The 22,423-nt window shown below is 31.1% G+C and overlaps 1 protein-coding gene across 1 annotated transcript in view; it reads left to right on the top strand.

Annotated features, from left to right (window-relative positions):
- Positions 1–22,423, top strand: part of LOC122271468 (NT-3 growth factor receptor-like) — a 180,310-nt gene that overhangs the window by 138,934 nt on the left and 18,953 nt on the right. Inside the window, exons 8-11 of the mRNA XM_071183472.2 lie at positions 1,716–1,826; positions 6,225–6,337; positions 13,258–13,504; positions 17,095–17,401. Coding sequence (XP_071039573.2) covers positions 1,716–1,826; positions 6,225–6,337; positions 13,258–13,504; positions 17,095–17,401 — 778 coding nt within the window. The remainder of the gene's footprint in view (positions 1–1,715; positions 1,827–6,224; positions 6,338–13,257; positions 13,505–17,094; positions 17,402–22,423) is intronic.

Here is a 22,423-nt window from a genome sequence, read left to right as displayed (position 1 = left end):
ATAATAATAATTAAAACATAGGTAAAATGGTTATTGAACCATAATTAATATCCATACATAATATGGATTTGATAGAGTTCTAAGTTAGTATGGAAAGAAAACGGAAAGTTACTCACCAATAAGGGGGGGGGAGGTTACTAATTTTTTTATTTTAGTGTTTTAACTTAGTAAAAAATACATAACACATAATCAAATCTGATTTAGTTTTGCAGTATAAATTGCAAAAAAAAAAATGGTCCCAGGATTTGATAAAATTTAGATCCTATATTGCCTAATAAAATAAGTTGCATTTAAAAACAAATACTTTTCTTACTATGTGAGGTTAATTTTATTTAGAAAATGTTCGGGAGGCTTTAAGGTGAATCAGAGTTTGAAAATTATGTCTGCAGATTTTAAAAAAAAATAGAATTTTGAGAATGCTCTTTTCTATATTAACTCCTGGCAGTCGTTCATAATTTGAAAATTTTTAATGACCTTTCTCTTTTGCGTTATATTTTCAATTGAAGCAATGCTTAGAAAAATATTCGTGACATGTTGTACTGAATAAGATAAAAAAAAATACAATTTTTAAAAAATTTAAAAAAAAAGCATTTTAGTTTGAAATTTTAAAGTAGATGCTAATTTTTAAGGTGTAAAAAGATGTGTTGAAAGGATTTTTTTTTCCTTTTCGATTTGAACTTTTTAAGGATTCATACTAATGAACACTAACAATAAGTTAGGTAGTTAATAATGCATACGAATATTTGAAATTCAATTGCGTGAATTTTTTCTTTAAGAAAACAATAAAAATCATCTCGTTTCCTAAAATTCTTAAGAAGTATTCATTTGATTTCCAGATAAGCAATTTATTTGCAAAAGCAAGTCGTTTTTTTAAAACAATTTATTTACTTACTTTTTTCGCAGATCCATTTTTTAATTTTTAAATTATGAAATGATTTTTTAAGCTGTTTATATTTTAGTGTATTTAAGATCCAGAATTTTTTTAAAACGCGAATATGTTGCTACTCATCTTTTTTTATTATTGTTTGAATTCTGTCGGATTTACAGATGTACCTAAAAAGTATTTCATAGCAAGGGGATTAAGACATTTAAAAACTAATTAACTGCAAAATTATAAATTTAAAAATGAAATGAAAATAAATCACCGCAATTGTTTTACGCAACTTGTTACTTTATCTGATTTGTAATTTGCTTCCTTATCTTGTGCATGAACGAAAAAAAATGAAGAAAAAAAACGTTTAGAAAAATCATCTGAAAATTAATTCTTCTTTCTTTGTAAAGTGAGTTGAATGCTCTTATAATATTTAAGATTAATACCTATAAAATAATTTAAAGATTCTATTAATGAATGATATATTTGATAGTATTCATTCAAATAATGAAATATTTTTAATTACAACATTCATTGTTATAAACCATTTGTTATTGAGAAACATAACTGAAACTGACTTTTTACTGCTTGCATTAAATCTTGTAATTCACTCATTTAGTCTTTTAACTCACTCATTTCAACTGCATTTAGTGAAATTTCTGCTAATCTTTGCTAATTTTCTGTTCAAACTTATATTTTCAATATCTTCGTAACCAAAACAAAATAAAACATTTTTTATACATATTCCCTTATCAAAAAATAACTTTATTAAAGCAGTTCAGCTTAATTTACAACTGAAATTGCCGATGATTACCTTATAAGAACTATAATTTTTTTAATTTAGGCTGCTTACAGTTGGAAAGAGCTTCACAAGTTAATGAAGGGCTATATACAGTGATTGCGACAAATTCTTTAGGGGAAGTGAACTATACAATAGATGCTAAATTTCATAAAGGTAAGAACATTAATAATTAGATTTTATATTTCATACTATATTTATTATATTATACTTTTTATATTGAATCTCATATGTTTCAAAATTTTAAAATATTGGGATTCTTAATTTTTTTATTGTAAATGTGTATATTTTAAGTCTCAAATGCTACTCAATTGTTTTTTCATTATTATTTATAACATAAAAGTGTTTTATGTTATTGGTACATATAAATTGAACATTTATTATCAAAACTTTGAAAATAATAGATAATAGAGTTAATAGATCTTTTTTATACAATCTTTACATAAAAAAAAGGAAAAAAAATCTGATTATTTTCCCATTTTTAAGGATCATTGCTTCAAAACCACTGTTTTTAGGGGTTTAAGAAAGAAAGGTTAGGCAAGGAAAGAACTGTTGGAAAGATAATATATATTATTTTTGAAATTGCAAAATATATTTTTTAAAAGCACAAAGTTCTTGTTTACGTGCCCTAAAATGCAGAGTGACAGGTGAAATTGCACAATCTGCCCAACTCTCACTCAGGAAAAAAACACAACGTCAAGGAATTTAGAGAAGGGTAAATACTGGTATGATCTCGCCTTTGCATGATGCTTCCGCATAGTCCTTCTCAATCTGTTTATTTTGCTTTTATTCGTTATTCATTAGATGTTGACAGAGTAAAAAAATATTAATAATGCAATAAGTAAAAAGTAATAATAAAACTTATGTTTTTTATACAAAATTACAAAAATTAAAAAAAAAAATGCTTTCGTTTAAAAAAGAAATGAAGAAAAGAAAGGGACGGATACTTCGAGGAAAATCAAAAATGATGAAAATAATTTATTTTGGGATTATTAGAGGCTTATAAATGTGAAGTATAAATACATTTCAAGGCTATGAATAATAATATTGTTTAAATAAACAGACAAAATAATGTGCAATATTTGAAAAATGTACTTAAAAAAAGGCGTTTGATATTTTTAAACTATAACATACAAATATTATATATGTAAATTTTAATGTATACTAAATTAATAATACTATTTAAATTTTTCAGTAATTAGTGTATCGCTGATTTTATTTCAGTTTAATGCAGAATATAATGTTTTTAGGTTTAAGCAGTATCAGCTTTTCAAACTTAGAAAACTAGAATGTTATGATTGTAAATAAGCAGTTAAAAAATTTAGGGCAGTAAGATTTTTTAAAAGATATTTAGTAGATAATTTACCTTATTTCTCAGATTTTTTTAAAGGATAAGGTATTTTTACAGTTTACTCTTTCCCATTTTTAATGCATAAATTAACAATGAATGAGTTTATAGACTTTGAGCTTATGACTTTGAACTTATGAATGAGCTTTTGACTTAGAGTAGAAAATTGGAAAATTTGAATTTTATGATTGTAATGAAAGTTTTGTACATTTTAAGAAATTAAAAACTCTGCAGTAATAAAATTTTTAGTCTAAAGCATTTTTTAAAATTTAAAAAAATTAAAATATTTGAAGTAAACATTTTTGTGGCCATAAGTAAAGTTAATAGGTGTCATTAATTTTCTAGTTAAGAATGTCTTTTTTTTAAGCTAGATAAATCTTTCTATTTTTTAAATAATTTGTTTAAAATGATTTATTTTCAATTTTATTTCATAGATAAAATACAAAAAGCTTCGTCTTTTTTTTTAAATTTTAAAATAGGAATTTAATTACTTATTCTAACTGAGCAGACCAGTTATTAAAGAAAAGCAGTGAAGATTTACTCACTTTTGTATTTTGTAATAATCACTAAGCTTCCTCACTCACACGCAACAATTACTACAGAAGAAATGAAATTAATCATTTCAGAATAATTTTAAATTCAATAATTTAGTCAGTGACTAAATTATTGTGATAATAATAATTTCGTGATAATGATAATTCATGTCAGTTCCAATTTCGTTAGTGGCTAAATTATCAAATTAAATATTTCTTTTGACAAATCAAATAAACTATCAAATTAAAAATCAATGATTATCACCGAGTGATTCCGACAAACATAAACTATCCTCATTTTATAAAATAAATTCACCTATTCATTTATTAAAATATTTTTTGCGTATTCCTTGAAAAGTGTTATAATGGATTACAAAATACGTAAGTTTCAGCAGCAGAAATGATTAAAAAAAGAGAAAAAAAATAATATAAACAAGGAAAAGATACCTCGGTAGTCTGTTATGTATAGTCTTTCTGTTAATATAACAACGAGCAAACGAACAAAACGGCAATCAACGTCTAACTACAAAATTAATTAATTAACAGCATCTGAAAACGAAAGTAAATTCAGTTCCATTTCGAGTTAACCAGCGCGTCATCGTGACGTCACGTGAAAATCCCGAGTTGAAAACAACGTCACCGTAAACGATTTCTTTCTCTAAAATCCCTGAGCATCTAATTATAAAAAAATAAATTCATCTATTCATTTATTAAATTATTTTTCGCGTATCCTTGTAAAGTGCTATAATGGATTGCAAAATACGTAAGTTTCAGCAGCAGAAATGATAAAAAAAAATGAAAAAAAATATTATAAACAGAAAAAAAAAGATACCTCGGTAGTCTGTTATGTAGTCTTTCTGTTAATATAACAACGAGCAAACAAACAAAACGGCAATCAGCGTCTAACTACAAAATTAATTAATTAACAGCATCTGAAAACAAAGGTAAATTCAGTTCCATTTCGAGTTAACCAGCGCGTCATCGTGACGTCACGTGAAAATCCCGAGTAGAAAACAACTTCAGCGTAAACGACTTCTTTCTCTAAAATTCCTGAGCATCTAATTATAAAAAATAAATTCATCTGTTCATTTATTAAATTATTCTTCGCGTATTCTTGAAAAGTGCTATAATGGATTGCAAAATACGTAAGTTTCAGCAGCAGAAATGATAAAAAAAATGAAAAAAAATATTATCAACAGAAAAAAAAAGATACCTCGGTAGTCTGTTATGTAGTCTTTCTGTTAATATAACAACGAGCAAACAAACAAAACGGCAATCAGCGTCTAACTACAAAATAATTAATTAACAGCATCTGAAAACAAAGGTAAATTCAGTTCCATTTCGAGTTAACCAGCGCGTCATCGTGACGTCACGTGAAAATCCCGAGTAGAAAACAACTTCACCGTAAACGACTTCTTTCTCTAAAATTCCTGAGCGTCTAATTATAAAAAATAAATTCATCTGTTCATTTATTAAATTATTCTTCGCGTATTCTTGAAAAGTGCTATAATGGATTGCAAAATACGTAAGTTTCAGCAGCAGAAATGATAAAAAAAATGAAAAAAAATATTATAAACAGAAAAAAAAAGATACCTCGGTAGTCTGTTATGTAGTCCTTCTGTTAATATAACAACGAGCAAACAAACAAAACGGCAATCAGCGTCTAACTACAAAATTAATTAATTAACAGCATCTGAAAACAAAGGTAAATTCAGTTCCATTTCGAGTTAACCAGCGCGTCATCGTGACATCACGTGAAAATCCCGAGTAGAAAACAACTTCACCGTAAACGACTTCTTTCTCTAAAATTCCTGAGTGTCTAATTATAAAAAATAAATTCATCTGTTCATTTATTAAATTATTCTTCGCGTATTCTTGAAAAGTGCTATAATGGATTGCAAAAAACGTAAGTTTCAGCAGCAGAAATGATAAAAAAAATGAAAAAAAATATTATAAACAGAAAAAAAAAGATACCTCGGTAGTCTGTTATGTAGTCTTTCTGTTAATATAACAACGAGCAAACAAACAAAACGGCAATCAGCGTCTAACTACAAAATTAATTAATTAACAGCATCTGAAAACAAAGGTAAATTCAGTTCCATTTCGAGTTAACCAGCGCGTCATCGTGACGTCACGTGAAAATCCCGAGTTGAAAACAACGTCACCGTAAACGACTTCTTTCTCTAAAATTCCTGAGCGTCTAATTATAAAAAATAAATTCATCTGTTCATTTATTAAATTATTCTTCGCGTATTCTTGAAAAGTGCTATAATGGATTGCAAAATACGGAAGTTTCAGCAGCAGAAATGATAAAAAAAATGAAAAAAAATATTATAAACAGAAAAAAAAAGATACCTCGGTAGTCTGTTATGTAGTCTTTCTGTTAATATAACAACGAGCAAACAAACAAAACGGCAATCAGCGTCTAACTACAAAATTGATTAATTAACAGCATCTGAAAACGAAAGTAAATGCAGTTCCATTTCGAGTTAACCAGCGCGTCATCGGGCGCGTTTCCTTACCCCGTTTTGCTTCTCTCCCTAACTCCTATAATTATTACACAATCATCTCTTTGTTCCCAATCGAAAAACAGAAATTTCATTGAATACAAAATTCCTCAAACTATATATTCTCTAAAAAAAATTATTATAATTGCTTATGTTTCATGTTTAGATCCAGTACTTATAGCACATCCAACCTACGTTCCACAGGGGAGGCCTCCCCCTCCTCTCGAAACTTTTAAAAAGAAGACAGAAATCGAAGAAAAAAATAAATCATCTGCAATGGTAAGTACATAAAATGTTTTTTTTTTTCACTTCCTAGTTTAACCGTTCAAATCTCCAATTAAGAAAGGGTTATGAAAATAACTTGCAATTTGATAAATTCACTACGGAAGAACATCTGAAAACAGTGAAGTAAAATTTTAAAAAAAAATTATGTGAAAAAAAAACTTTTAAGTGAATTTTAAATGATGCTCCATCTTCGAAACATTGATGTTTGATGGGAGCTAAGATCCGCTGTGTGCCAGTACATATCTTCTGTTCGAACAAATGCCACCCACGAAAATTTGAAATATCATTTTGAGAGACGTATTAATAATAAAAACTTTTTTAAAACATAAAATGATTATATATTATTATCTATATAATCTATTGGAATAGTATTATAATACATCAAGAGGAGCACAATTCACAAATTCATGGCATTTTTACAAAAAAAAATTCCAGCTTTTTCAATTCTGTTGGATTTTCAAATTTTGCTTTCTTATTCGAATTCATAACCAGACCGTTACTTTTTCGTTTTTTTTCCACTTGACTCTGGCATTTTATTTTACACTTCATCTTTTTCAATATTATTTTTAAAATCAATATTCTACCGACATAAAATGGAATTACAAGCTTTAAGTTTTCATCTATGTTTTCCGTATCAATTAAAACTCCTGGTTAATCAGGCCCTGGTACTATGTGGGGCGTAGGCTAACGATTATGTCAACTGTCATCTATCAAAAAAGTACCTCAACATAGAAGCTAGAGTTTGAGCTAAGATGGGATTCGAAGTTCCTGTCCGCGAAGTGGACACTCCACTTCTTCATCTGTTGTGATGCATGTAGGCAACTGAGCTACTGTCCATAGAGATACTGTCCTGTTGTTCATAGAGAAAATATCAAGTCCTTATTGGAGATCAGCATGAATTGGAGTTGTGGATCATCATTCCGAATGGGAAGACCCCTTGAGTAGAGATTGAAGTAATCCGAGCACTTCTGGGTTTTTCAGGTAATCCTGCATTTCCTTAACGATGGTGACAAGGCGATGGGCTGCAGTAGCAGGTGTATCCTTAGGTTGTGAGGTTTTTCTTCTGGGGCTGGCCTCGCACCCAGAGAAATTGGAGGTGTGGCTTCCCTCGCATTTGCAACATTTGGCGGGAGAACTCCTATCCTTCTTGCATTGAAAAGAAAAGTGCATTTCTGCACATTTCATGCATCTGGGTTGTTTCGAACAGGATCGCTGAGTATGGCCGAAGCCCTGGCAACGGAAACACTGTAGCGGCTGCCGGCCGCCACGAAATCTCTCGGTGCTGACTGGGATCTGGTGAATACTCTTCGTAGCGAAGATCTTTTCCTGGTCTGCTATTGGTGCAATGATGATAAAAAGGGGAAGGAGCCTATTAGCCCCTTCCACCTTCTTCTTGAACTGGATCACTTTATGAAGATTTACGTCCATTTTTCCAAATTCATAGGAAATAATATCTGCATCAAAATCATCTGGTAGTCCACGAATGAGTATTTTGGCATGCTTTGTAGGCAGAGCTTTTTCAGTAACTTTGGAAGTCTCTTGGTCATTATTAGGAGTCTCGTTCGTAGTCTCAGATGAGGCAGCAGTCGTTGGCTGCGGCTGGGATAGGGACTCAGGAGGAGAAGAGTTGTTAGGCGTCGCCGGAGAAGAGCTATCAGTGGGTTTAGCAGCATTAGTGGACTTCTTCTTTTTCCTTTTCTTAACCGGTGGCTCCTTGTTGTTGCTAGTGGATATTTCCGATTCGGAGGCCGAAGTCTCTTCAATCGGCTCCGTTTCCATAGGAGGGGTGATGTTGATTGCCTCGGGAACTTGGGTAGTCTCTTCCCTATCCATAATTGGACTTTCCACGGGGACACTCGGCTGTTCAGGCATGATTTTTTCAGGAACTGGAGTTGGTTTAGCTGAGACGCAAGTCGTTGTAAATCCCTCGGGAACTAGGAATTCAGTCATGGTCGGTCGTTTGTTGTCAGGAAAATCAACCTTTAGGCGAGGAGTAGTTGACGGTGGAGGAGCGCTAGACATAGTCTTGCCTCCCCGGCCGAATCGATGGTTGGAGCCCCCACGTGAGGAATAACCAATACGTGAAGGTACAAATCCAGGAGCATAACCTAATCGTGATGACATGATTCAATCGCACAGAGCTGGTTACAACACAACCGCACTCTGCAATGGCTTGAGTGTTCAACATAGAATCGAGTTATCACCTCTTATATACTAGTGAATTGGAATTTTATAATTGTATCTATCGTGTATCTAAAAGCTCCAGTGGTGTGTGATCAAGACTGGGTAGCAAGAGCTTGAAGAGGATAATGTCGCAGTCGTAATGAGGAAGACAGCTTGTTCACTGTGTTCCATCCATCAAACTAGACGTGTTCAGATCACGTCTGGAATACCAATGTGGGAAGCTGATTTTCATTGATGTCAACCTTCATCTATGAAAAGTTCCCCCAAGATAGAATCGAGTTAATAGGTGTCTTATGTGAAGACTAGGGAATTGGAATCGTATTATTGTCGTAGTAGTTACATGCACTGCATGTCCAATATCAAGATATTCCATTCTGAATCAGAAAAGTTTTCTAAGAAGGCCATTGCTTGTTGTACCGTTATGTACCTCTTAGACATGGTGCTAAGATAAAGGGCAAGGGGGAGAAATGTATTTGTTGGATGCTGACCACAGGAGGTACATTTATTGGCCAGTTTTTTCTAGCGTTAAAAGTACCTTAATAATAATTTTGCTTCTAAATTGTTAAAAAAAAGTTTTTAATATTATAACGCATATATATATATATATATATATATATATATATATATATATATATATATATATATATATATATATATATATATATATATATATATATATATATATATATATATATATATATATAGTATTCTTTCTAGCATATCGTGTTTTAAAGAAAAATAAAAATTAAAAAAATAAAACGAACATACTATAATAGGTTCGACTTTAGACTTGTTTTTCTCACAATCAATTCTGTAACAGAATGAAATATAGTAACGAGCTCTGGAAAATTAAGCGTCGTAATTAAAAATAAAATATTAATGATAGAATTTCTGAAACTGCTGCTCCTAGCTTTTATCATCTCTGTATTCTTTCATTGCTCATTCTTTATTTCTTTCTTTTTTTTATCATTTACATACATCTTTTTCAATATCTGCTTTTTCAGATAAATCTTTTCCTTCGATCCATGCCGCCCTTTTTTGTGAAATTTTATTGTAAAACTTTTATTTTTTTGTGAAGGAAGAGGGGATATTGCTCTTGGGGGTTTATTTAATATTTTTGTCATTCTCCTTCGTGCTTCGTTGTCATTTAGTACGGGTGCTACGCCAAAAGCGAAATACTGCTCTTGCCTTCTTATTTCAGTTTCGTCTTTCAGAAAATAAATAAAATCAAACATCAATCTACTCTTAGAGAAGTATCTTTTCGAAAATAATTCATTCCACTTTGCGACCTCAATAAAAAGCAAAGTTAACCACGTCTGGAAAGATGTTGAAACAAATTGTCAATAAAAAGGAGTAGAAAAAGTCATTGAAGAATATAGCAGATGATATTAGGGAAATAAAAAATCCTTTTACTTAATTAAATTGTTAAAAAAAAGTTTGTATTTAATTTTACTACGCTTTAGTTTAGTCTATTTAAAGATTCCATATAGGAAATTAATTGTCATAGAACTCGTCAAACAATTATTTAAAAAATAGACGAAAGTTAATAAAAATAAACGTTTTTATGCGTTTGATGTGCGTGCACTTCCAGGAACTAAGAAGTGTTGAGGATGGGGTGACAAATGACAAAATGAGGCAGTGGGGAGGGAGTGACAAATGCTGGTAATTTATTGGTGGTTATCTTATTTTATTTAGTCGCCACGTGGCGAGTGGCAACAGCTAATCTTGTTCTTTATTCTAAGATTGAGCAAAATTTGCAATTAGACAAATAGAACAAGGACTCACTCTTCTTTAACCCACTCGATAACAACAAATTTATCAGGGAAACAAAATAAACAACAAGAATCAGAAAATAAAAATTATCACTGGTAAGAACCTATTCAATGCCATCGCAGAGAACATATTGAAAAACCACTTTTAAGTTTATGAAAATTCGTAAATCGATTCCTTGGAAATTCGCTTTATCGCAAATTATGTTAAAAGCAGAATAAAAATTTACAAATTACATCAAATTTCTAAAATTCATGAAAAAACAAATAATTATGGAAATGGAACAAAACTGAATGCAAAAAAATACTTAATAATGTAGTTTTTAAATGTATGAAAAATTATATTACTCAAACTTTATTTGCTCACTACAACTCAAATTCCATGTTCCATTTTTGGAACATTGTCGTGTAAATGGATATGGATTAAATTGCGATTTGCGATAACAAATATATAATGGGAAATATTTTGAGAAGAAGTTTTTAAAATAAGTTTCGCTGTTTTCTTAAATAAATACTTAATTCAGAAAAAATTAAAAATGACATTACGAATAACCTGGGAACTCAAATTTCATTCTAATGTTTGTACGTATCTGATAATAAAATAGGGTTTAATCATCTCTCGATCGCTTCTGATAGAATTTTTCTTTTTTTGTAACCAAATAGAATTTAATCGACAAGAAAAATTTGAACTGCTTCCTTATAGAGAGCTCAAATTTTGAATTGCGCAAACATTTAGCATACCAACTTCAATCGTAATGACAATACAAGGTTAAATTTTTTCCTAACTATTCAAGAGGCATTCATCATCATTTTATCTCTAAATTTAATCTATCGTAAATAAAGATTTTGACATTTTTTCGAATAGTTGAAAGGCTCAAATTCTAACTGCATCTCTGGGCTTGACAATAATCTACTGAGCTCAATTGTCTTTTAACTGCTTCATTTTTTGACGTTATAGCATCAAATACATTTTATTGTGGTCAATCTAAATTCCATAGCAAGTGAGTTTAAATTTCAAATTCATTTCTTTGCCTGAAAAAATGCAAGGTTCAATCATAGCTTGGATGCAGAATATACTGAAATTGTATCGCCAGTTAGAATTTATCGTCCATCAAATTTCTGACCACTTTCCGTATATCAAGAGGGATGAAATTTCAATCGTGCATCTTTGCCCGATGAAAATTCAGGATTCAATCTTCTTCTGACTGTTTCAAGCAAAAAGTTTTGTCATTTTATTTTGAAATAGAATATATGATCGTTCTATTGCAAAATTACATTTATTGTATGAAATCTGTATATAATTTCGGTCATCTTACTTCATATTTTGATTTATTCTTTATTTTCATGACATTATAATGGCTAATGTATCACGGATTTTATAAAATTATGCAATGTTTTTATGGTTTATTTTGTATAAATGTCAGTGATCAATATAAAAATATACGCCGAAGAGCCATTACATTATGACCACCCTCCATCTATAACAATGGGCTCACCCAGGTTTTCATGGTTTCTCGCCCAGGAACAATATTTTCATGGGGCACATTAGAACCCATAATCTTCATAGAACAATCCCTGACGTCTGTAAGCTACTTGAACATAGTTGCAGACCAGGTTCACCCATTCATAGCAACAGTTTTTCCTGCGGGGGATGGTGTTTACCAATAGGATAATGCACCATATCATAAGGGTCGAATCGTCAAGGAACATTCCAGTGATTTTCAAGTCATGTCTTGGTCCCAAATTCATCTGACCTTTATCCAATAGAGCATTTGTGGTTCTACTTGGAAAACCAAATTCGTGCTGCCACGCTACCCCCTGGCAATATGAGGGAATTGCAGGACCAGTTGGCGAGCGCTGGTACCAGATACCTCAGACTACCTATCAGCACCTTGTGGAATCAGTTACACGGCGGGTGCTGACAGTTTTGAGGGCTAAAGGTTATTAGCAGGGTGGTTATAATGTAATGGCTCTTCGGTGTATATTGTTGTTAAAGTCGTTAGATATTGTTGTTATAATGTCATTCTTAAATGTGATTTTTCTGATAGTTATATTTTTGCTTGTATCAAACCTATTTTTTTTTAATTATTAGAGTATTAAAAAGCGATGCAAATAACTTTCGATTTAAAATAAAATGAACTAGATGCTAAGCATTATGTTTTTGGATTATTATTTTTTCTTCTGAAACCTAATTTCTTCTGAGATTTGTTAGCTATAGTCCGTTAGTAATAAATTATCGCTTTAAAGTTTTGATGCTTTGGGGAGGGGGTGATAAATTTCTATTGAATTAAACAATCTGTGATAAAAAAAAAACAAAAAAAAAAACGAGATGTCAAAAGTATCTTACATTCCCCAATAATAGAAATAGTACATTTTTACTGCCGGAATTTAATTTACTGCTTAATTTATTGTAGTGCTATTTAATGGTTCTTTGAAACCAAAACAATTTTTCTAATTTTCGTATTTGTATAGATTAACAAGATATTCAGTGAGTATATTATTTGATGACGCAAAAGTTTATCATTGAAGCTTCATTAATTGCATGTAGCATCATTATTACGTTGATAAGAATATTTTAAAATATATACTTTTCACATTTTCTTTATTGTTATAGCTGATGCATTCGGGTATTATTTCATTGAACATACTGCTTAATTTATTGTAGTGCTATTTAATGGTTCTTTGAAACCAAAACAATTTTTCTAATTTTCGTATTTGTATAGATTAACAAGATATTCAGTGAGTATATTATTTGATGACGCAAACGTTTATCATTGAAGCTTCATTAATTCCATGTAGCATCATTATTACGTTGATAAGAATATTTTAAAATATATACTTTTCACATTTTCTTTATTGTTATAGCTGATGCATTCGGGTATTATTTCATTTTCTTTACTTTGAGATATTTTAAGATTATCAAATGTCTGACATTCTTCTAATTAATTTTATATCTCACAGATATCAACTGGTTTTACAGCAAGTGTTGTTGCTATAGTCTGTGTCTCGGTATTTGGAATAGTTTGCCTGATCCAATGGAAAAAATATCGGAATTCTCCGGATCAGAACGTTGGAATTTCACCTTTGCTTTTTCTGTGTTTTCTACGTCGAAGAAGGAGAATTTTGAGGGAAAGAATCCCCTTAAACTCTTCTCAGATGGTTGAAAACCCTAATTATTCGAAAGAAAACAACAAAACATTCACTACAGGTAAGCTGAAATTATTTTAAAAAAAATGTTTACACTTTTTTTTTTCTCCAATGGCAGCACTGAATTTTAATCTTTGCCTATGAAGACGCCGGAATTGTTGCTCATTTAGCGTTACCCAGTGGGCACCTGTGTACCAAAGTCACGGAAGCGAGCAGCATTGCCCACGCCACACCGCCACAGACCCGTTTATAGGGTGGGCAACATTCACACATCACACACACACGCACAACAGTGGCAGCACAAAGAGAGAGAGAAACATCCATGCCCAGAGCGTAATTCGAATCCACAGCCAAAGGTTTCGCAGTCAGGGGCGTTAACCGCTCTACCACCTGGCCGGCAAAATGGTTACACTAGAAAGGCTAAATTTTTAAAAAAAAATTTTACACTAGAAAGGCTAAATTTTTACAAAAATCTCTTTTCGACTAAAGCAGGCACAATTCTTCTTGAATTTTATTGGATTCCTTCTTAAGAGGATGCTACATCACGTGAGAAACTTTTCATCGCAAATTCTATTTGATAGATTATCTAATTTTATCGCAAATTCTATATGATCAATCAAATTAAATCGTGTCAAACCTTGAACCAATATGATTATTAGCGCCACCCAATGGAGGAATTTCGCATTAAGAAAATGTAGTTCATTCCGGTAACAACAAGAACTATTGGAAGTGCTTGTGACCGTTTCAGACTTTCCAGCCAGGGACTACAAAATGAGTTTCGATTTCTTAGTTGATAAGTTATTTTTTTAAAACAATTTCATTGAAAAAAATAAAACATACTACTTCAAAACGGAATAAAAATAAGTACCAGGGTGTCATTTTACAGAAGATAAAATACAATTTTATAAATACTTTATTTCCGTAAGACCTGACAAATTGTAAATAAAGATGGGTTATAGTACACTAGCTTAGAACTCATTTGTTTTTTATTTTATCTATTATAGTTTAGTAATAAATTTATTAGTCATTATTTACCATTTTTTTCACACTTTTAACTTCTTCTTTTTTAAAATTCATATCCTCCAACAAGAAATGTTAACTATTTTTTCAATTTAAAGTAGCGGAATTCCCAGGAACTCCCAGGAAACTAAAAATAAAGAAAATTTTGAATAACTATTTTTTTTACTAACTTTGTGGAACATTACAATTTAATTAATGAGTTCGAAAATCGGTCATCTCAAACAGAAATAATTTTACCGGAGAGACAAAAAACTGAATAGTTAAGTATCAGTTTGACATATATATAGGGGTTATTTTTACAGCACAAAATATACTGTACCAAGTAGGTGGATATGAACTTTTTATATCCAAGCTATGTATTTACTTTAGCTAAACTTAAAAATGTGTGGAGATGATTGAATTTTTGATCTTATCGATTAAATCACACAAATATGCATTTCTGCATATATTTATGAATTTTTTTACACATCTCTATAATTTTATACTGTTTACAACAATTCTTAATTGAAATAGTTTTTAAAAGAAAAATATATAAATAAATTTGGGTATGTTTATAATCCTTTTATTTAAATAGCAGCTACATTTAACACCAGTAGTTACACATTTTAATTGCTACAAGCACTTGATGTTGAACCTGCTAGCTCTTTGAACTTAAAAAGTGGTCCTCTAGAAAGGGTTAAAGAATTCTTGCTTCATTAAGGGAAAATGTTTGTTGATGTAATTCGTGTTATGAAAAAAAATTATACATCAAGCTTTATTTTGAATACTGTAAAATGTATTAATGACTTTCGTCTGCCTATACCTATCAATCAAATTTTCCTTTGTTGCGATTTAAGGTGAGAATAATATTCAAAATAAATTGCAATGGCACTGTTTTTTCGAAATTTGAAGCAAATAATATCACTTGAAATGCTATTTTATTGTTTTTGTTTTTCTGTGTTGGTTTCAACCTGTTTGAAGAAAATTTAGCGTGTATCTCTTTCATGTATTACTTATTTAGTTTATTTCTTTTATAAATAATTTTTTAGGCCAGATGCTATTTAATTATGAATAGTTAATCTAAATTATTACTTTCTTTTATTTTAAGTACAATTATTTCCAATAGAATATCCAACATAGAATATCCAATTTTGGATGAAATCAACATTTTAAATAAATATTGAATACTCGAAACAAGATCTATTTTTCACTTTTCTTACATAAAAAAGATTTGGAAGAATCCTGTAATTGAATACTTTTTACAAGCAAACGACAAGATTCTCTTGGTTCTACTTTAAACTTTTGAAATAAACAAAGCCCTTCATATTTCAACAATGATAAAGAAAACAATAAATCTAGAGATGAGAAAGGAATTCTTTTCGCGAATATTCTTTTACACTAAAGGAATTTGTTCGTTGAAAAATAGAAATCTCAAATATTTAAACAAATAGAAATAGCGTCAAATAAAATATTTTTCAAGAGTAAATGTAATTTTATTTACACTAGCTTAAAATTTATAAACATTTGCCCGTATTTCTCACTTTACTTTAGCTCAAAAAATCGAACGGTTGCATTTCTTCTTAAAAATAAACATTTTTTTTTGCACTTTTTTTTGTATTTAATTCCTGTTAAGGCGCGTGAGGATGGATTCTTGTATCACAAACTTTCGACCATTTTTTGGTTAGCGAGAATGCTAAAATTTTTTTGAGGCTCTGCTTATCATGACATTACAAGTCTCCATCATTTTCTGATTTCTGCAAACAAAACGTATCACCATCCTCAAAGAGGAAACAAAACATCAGGATAAATGTCCCCATGGGGCCAAAATTTTGATTAATTAAACATTTTGACTTAAGAATGATTCTTAAATTTTAGCTGGAGTTAACTTGCAAACAATCGTTTCAAAGTCTCATAACTTCTTCAAACGAGATTCAAAAATTTCATCTCCCAAACAAAAGGTGATACAATGGTAAGCAGAAGAAAATAATGAATTAAAAAAAAATCATGAATTTGCATTTCAAGGCGAAAATATTTTTTTTCCCACAAAAAGGAAAAATGTCGGGCAGTCTACATTCGCAAAAACCTTCTTTCACTACAACTCACTGTTCGAAAATGAAGTATCCGAAATTATACGACCTAGGTATAAAAATGAAAAGTGGCGTGATTTTTTTTTTTTTTTTTGTACTTTAAAAGCGCGTTTTTTACAAACTAAATAAAAAAAATTGAAAAGAACGTGAGAATGAGTGAAACGAAATTTTTATTAATTTATTATTGAAAATAATCAAAATTCTACATATAAAATATTTGATTCTGAGGAAAATATCCATATAATTTAAACCTTTTTCTTACTGAATTAAAATATTATATTTAATGATGGTTAATTTAAAATTTTATTTTCACAGTTGTTTAGGAAAATTGTCGCCGCATGTTCAAACAAATGGTGACATTAATTTCAGCTTTTTTTTTAAAAAACGTTTTCGCACTTATTTTCATGTTTGCTTTTAATATATTTAAATAATAAATTCTGCGCTTTATTTGTTTTTAAGATTTTTAAAGTGCTTAATAGGTATTTTTCTACACAAAATCTTATTTATAAAATGTATGATTATGAATTCATTCTATACCTGTTATAGTTGTTATATTTTTCTTCAGAAATCCCTCACATAGCAAGGGAAAAGATAAGCTTCATTCAAACTTTGGGCGAAGGAGCGTTTGGACGTGTTTTCCTCGGGACAGCGGATTACCTAACTCCGGATGAGCCGACAACTTTAGTTGCCGTCAAAACTTTAAAAGATTCAGATTTGGAGGATGCTAAAATAGACTTTGAAAGGGAAGCCGAACTATTGTCCAATTTGAAGCATAATAATATCATAAAATTTTATGGTGTTTCAGTTGACGGGGAAGCACTCATGATGTTGTTTGAATACATGGAGTATGGAGATTTGAACAATTTTTTGAGGTAAACAGTTTACAATCATTTTTAAAAAGCTTGCATTAAATGTCAGAAAAAGAACCTTACAAATTCAAGGCAATTTTTATCTATTTACGTTAAATTTAATAGCGTTAAATTTAACACAAAGTTTTGGTATCGAACAAAAGTTTTCTTTTATATTTTGCGGCACTACATTTCATCTTGTATTGTATTTTGAAGCCACTATCTATATGTATATTTCTCTTACACGGCGACAAAAAAAAGCCTCATTACAACTCCCCGAATGGCAACGCTGGAAAATCGACCAATGATTGCCGCTAAAAATGTCACATGCCAAATCTAGCTGAGGTGACTCAGCATATAGCGCTTTTAAAGTCGGAAACTGAAATAACCAGAGAGAGCATAAGCTAGGCAGAATTGCGTAGTCTTTGTCGATAGATCTCTATTTTAGTATTTTGTCGAAAGCGCTTTTTTCACGAATTTAGATATTACGAATTTATTTGACGATTTTTGATTTATATCACGAATTTATTTGTTTTATTATTATTATTAGTTATTCATTGAAAAATGAGTTTCAGTCGTGCTGTTACGCTTTAAGATTTTATACTATAGCACATTTCTGATAGGTTTAACGAATTTCATGTCATTTATTTGAGTTCAAATTTATTTTAATGACTTAGTACTTACTAAAAAGATGTAATTTTAAAAAAAAAAATTTTTTTTTGTATGGATTTGAATGATTGTTTTGAATTCTTAGAATTTTGTGTATTTGCAATGTACCTAAGTTAGTAGCGAGCGAAGCGAGCTTGGTTTGCGAAGCAAACCGTATAAGATTGCGTAGCAATTTTCGGGGGTTGGCGAGGGTTAGCGAGCATGGGGAGCAGTCCACTAGTATTATATACTACATCTTGTTAAGTTGTTAAAAAGAAGCATTTTCTAGTGCACAAAAGAAAAAAAAAGGATTACACCAGCTTTGATACTCCCGTGGTTCAGTTAATGAACTTACCGTTACAAAAATTTAATGTATTTTTGAGGTTGTTTTGAGGTGTCAAGGTTGATTTGAGATTTATTCGAAGTTGATTTCAAACACAACTTTAAATGATCAACTTCCCAAGTTGTATAATTAAAGTGTATGAAGTTGTTCTATTCACACTTGAGGTTGGTTTGACGTTGAGGGAAATCTACTTTAGAGCAACAAACTTAGGAAGGTTGTTTTTGAGGTGTACGGATTATTTTTTCTAAACTACAAGAAAATTCAAGTATATTTGAGATATATACATATAATTAAAATAAACTAAACTGAAATTATTTAACATACTAAAACTAAACTAATTTAGTTATAAACTAAACTAAAATTAGTTCTTAGTTATATATGAAGTTAATTTTGTGAGGTGTAAATGAAATTAAGGTTTATTAATGAGGTTATTTTTGATGCAAAACATAATCTTATTTTCTATCTCAGGTGTAAATTTTTTTACTTCTGTCAACCTCAAAAAACTTCAAAAACAACGTTTTTTTGTAAGAGCGTTGGTTCCTCGTCTGAGATCACGTTAGGTTCGTAACCCGATTCAACCAAAAAATTTTAGGTATTTTTTACCTTCTGGCTAGTTGGCGTTAATTTTCTTTATTAGCTTAGGGAATTTAATACACAGTAAGAGTACCTTATTAATAAGAATTTCTATTTTTAATGTAAGTAATTAGGATTTGATAAAGAAAATACTACCTTCCGAAAATCCCTAGTGCTTCGTTTAGCTGATAAATTAACAATGCACAAAATGTAGGAAGTAATCAAACCATTCAATTAAAGAACTGCAGATACGAAAAAAAATTTTAAAACTATTTCGTTTAACAAGTTTGCTGAAAAATGTTCAGAAACTAAATAAGAAATCCGGATGTGATGGTAATTGTCCATATCATTTTCAAAATGCTGTTCAGAATTTTATTTTCATTTCATATAAACCGTTGTTACAAATGTTTTAACGAAGTACTGAAAACTATTTTGAATTACTCTGAATATATCATGCAATAGACAGAATTTTTTCTCTTATCATTTATAGAGAAATTGTCTTTTATAAAAAATAGAAGTCAGAAATATATATAATAATAAATGTAATTAAAATTAATGATTATAATTAAATTTAATAATAAAAAACGCAAAAATACAGCGAAATTCCAATTAAGCATCTCAGAGTTTGTAAGAGACGTTTTCACTGGAGTGCAGGTTAACCTCCTCTCACTTAGTAAGGTATCCTTCACTCTAGTGTTTAATAGGATACCTAGTTTTTCTATTTATTTTATTTTGGAAGCAAAGTATATTAAACGGAAAAAGTGGCCAATATACGTGGATATTAAATTTTCCCCCAAATCAAATCATATCTTCTGAGAGAAGTATTATCACGAAATTTTGAATTTTTGAGTAAAACGAACACGGCGAAATTCACTGGCTTGCGATCAAATATAGAATTTTTTGCTCATTGCAGGTGACACTATTCCATCACAGTACCAATACTTTACGTATTGAAGTATTACTTAGCAACTCTTATCTGACAACATATTTAAAATTACTTGCGATTGGTTTATTTTTGGGAGAGTTAACGCTATTTTTGTAATTATCCCTTTATTTATAATAACTTACTTACAGAACAAAATTATATGACATTACAAAGTATATAACTTACGTACCTTGGCTATGTGGCACAGAAAGGTGATGAAGAACAATTAAACCACTGTATGCAGAAAGGGCTTCAGTCCTTCTTACTACTTCTCGAAAAAGTTGGGGGAAAATACTATTTCCTGCTTTTCTATCAGTTAGAGGAATCTGAAAAATATTGCGGGTATAGTCTAGACATTGCATCACGAACATAGTTATTTTAAAATTTTTCGCACTGATTTGGTAAAGTAGGAAATATTTTTTTTAGGTTTTTTAAGAAAGTGATAGGTTGGTAGGTACTTTATTTACGTCCCACAAAAGCTGCACATAGGGCTATTGACGACAGTCTGCGAAATATCCCTGAAGATGAACCGAAGACATGCCATCACTGTTTTAATCCTCTGCTGAAGGGTTAACGCCCCCGCTTTGGTAGCTTGACGACCTGAGAGCGATGTCAGGCAATTGAAGGTTGACATAGTCGTCAGCTACCACCCCCCACATTGGTGACCTTCGAACGTGATGTGAACACGCCTACCTTAGCACAAACGCCCACTTCGATATGAATACGCCTACATCGACAGTAACGCCGACTTTGTTGGATGGTCCACATTGAACAGTTGACTTGCTACTTGTGTCTGCGACATTATCCACTTCCTCACGCTGTTGCTGCTCAGTTTCAATCAAACACAACGTATGCACTCGAATGCTAAAGGCAGCACAGGAGCGACTACGACCTTGAAGTTAATACACCTCTCACATTCAGCACTCGAAAAGTACGGTGATCTTAATACAGCTCTCCCAGCTCCGCACAAAAACAGCAATGTTTCAACTAGCGGTATTCATTCATCGAATTCTATCACAGCTATAATTCTGATGGGGGAGTACTGTAGGGTATCTACCACTACAAAATTACAATTACAATTCAGTAGTAGATAAGACATGTTAACTCGACTCTATGTCGGGGTACCTTTTCATAGATGACGGTTGACATTGTCCCCACATTGGTGAACCAAACGTGATCAGAAGGTTGACATGGTCGATAACAATTCGATTCCCACATTCGGTGGAATAGTTTAACGAGGATCGATACCACTCTCCCTCTGTCCCTACCCAGCCTGATCAAAGTTGTCACCTATCCGCTTACTAACTGCAGCCAGTGATGTTCGGCTTCAGTATTCTACCGGGAACCGTGTCCTTACTATCAGTGCACTTAGGTACTATGAAAAGTGATAAGTAGGGCTAAAATATTTTTATACTAACAGTGATTCAATTGAGGTTCCGAAAATTTCGGTGAATAAAAGTTCATCTATTACCTATTCGTCTAATTTATTCTTTCACTTGCTCCTTAGAAGTGAAGGTACAATAATAAATACTGGAATGGTTTCCAATAAAATCGTTTGTGTATAACCCTTCGCTTCAAAACTCAGTTGTGGAATGATATAGTGAATGGAACAAACTCTCAACCTTGTCTTGTCAAGTACCAAAAATTCCATTCAGTGCGTCTTGGTGATCAACAAGTAGAAAATCATTTATTCTAACAAAAACATTTTGCTGGAGTGAACATAAGAATGAACTTGGTCTGAAAATCCTCTGGTAGATATTTAAATCTATGATTGATTTTAAACACGTTAACATGCGCCCTCGCCCTGTCTTACTCCATTTTAAAAACTGTAACGAATTTCATTGTCTATAAGATTATTTTTTTCTGGATTGTAAATTGCTATATACGGTCTTAAAATGTTTATTACATTGGTCAACCAGTGACTTTGATCAAACTGCAGAACAGAAACAAGATCCTTTGGCATTTTCTTAGTTTACAGTCCTTATATATCCATAATAATTCCCTCTGGTTCTTATTGAGTTTCCTAAACTCATCACCTCTGAAGCGTAAAAGGTTTAAAGGAGGCCTGATAGCTTTTCAGAGATATATTGTTATGAATACATTAAGCTGTAAGAATAGAGCCTTAATAACAAGTTCTTTGTATATGCAAAGACATGTAATCCGATATAGATGGCTTTATCACGTCAAAGTATTTAGTAAGGAAATAAACATCCCTCTATAGTCCATTTAGACTACGTACTATTCCCACCCATACAAAAGATATTCTTCTCACCTGAATGACAAATTTCTGATGCCAAAATGCGGCGAATAGGGATTTAAAGCTTTTGAGAAGAAGAGGTTTGTAATTGCGTCATTCTATAGCTGAACTATAGGTGATTCTTTAGGAAGTCAATAAAGTGTTTATTACTGTATCTCCAGTTCTAAAGATACAATGGAAGAATAAATTAAATGAAGGGATCGTAGAAAACCTTTAATTTATCGGCAGAACCAGAATTGAATCAACGAAGCAGAAAAGGATTCATTCTCGTTTACTTTTTTCTTTTTTCAAAAATATATA

The sequence above is a fragment of the Parasteatoda tepidariorum genome, chromosome 7 (assembly GCF_982258835.1).
Source record: "Parasteatoda tepidariorum strain Cologne lab strain chromosome 7, Ptep-v5.0, whole genome shotgun sequence".
NCBI classification, from domain to species: domain Eukaryota; kingdom Metazoa; phylum Arthropoda; class Arachnida; order Araneae; family Theridiidae; genus Parasteatoda; species Parasteatoda tepidariorum.
Note: the sequence above shows the minus strand (reverse complement) of the source record. Positions and strands in the feature narration are given on the sequence as shown.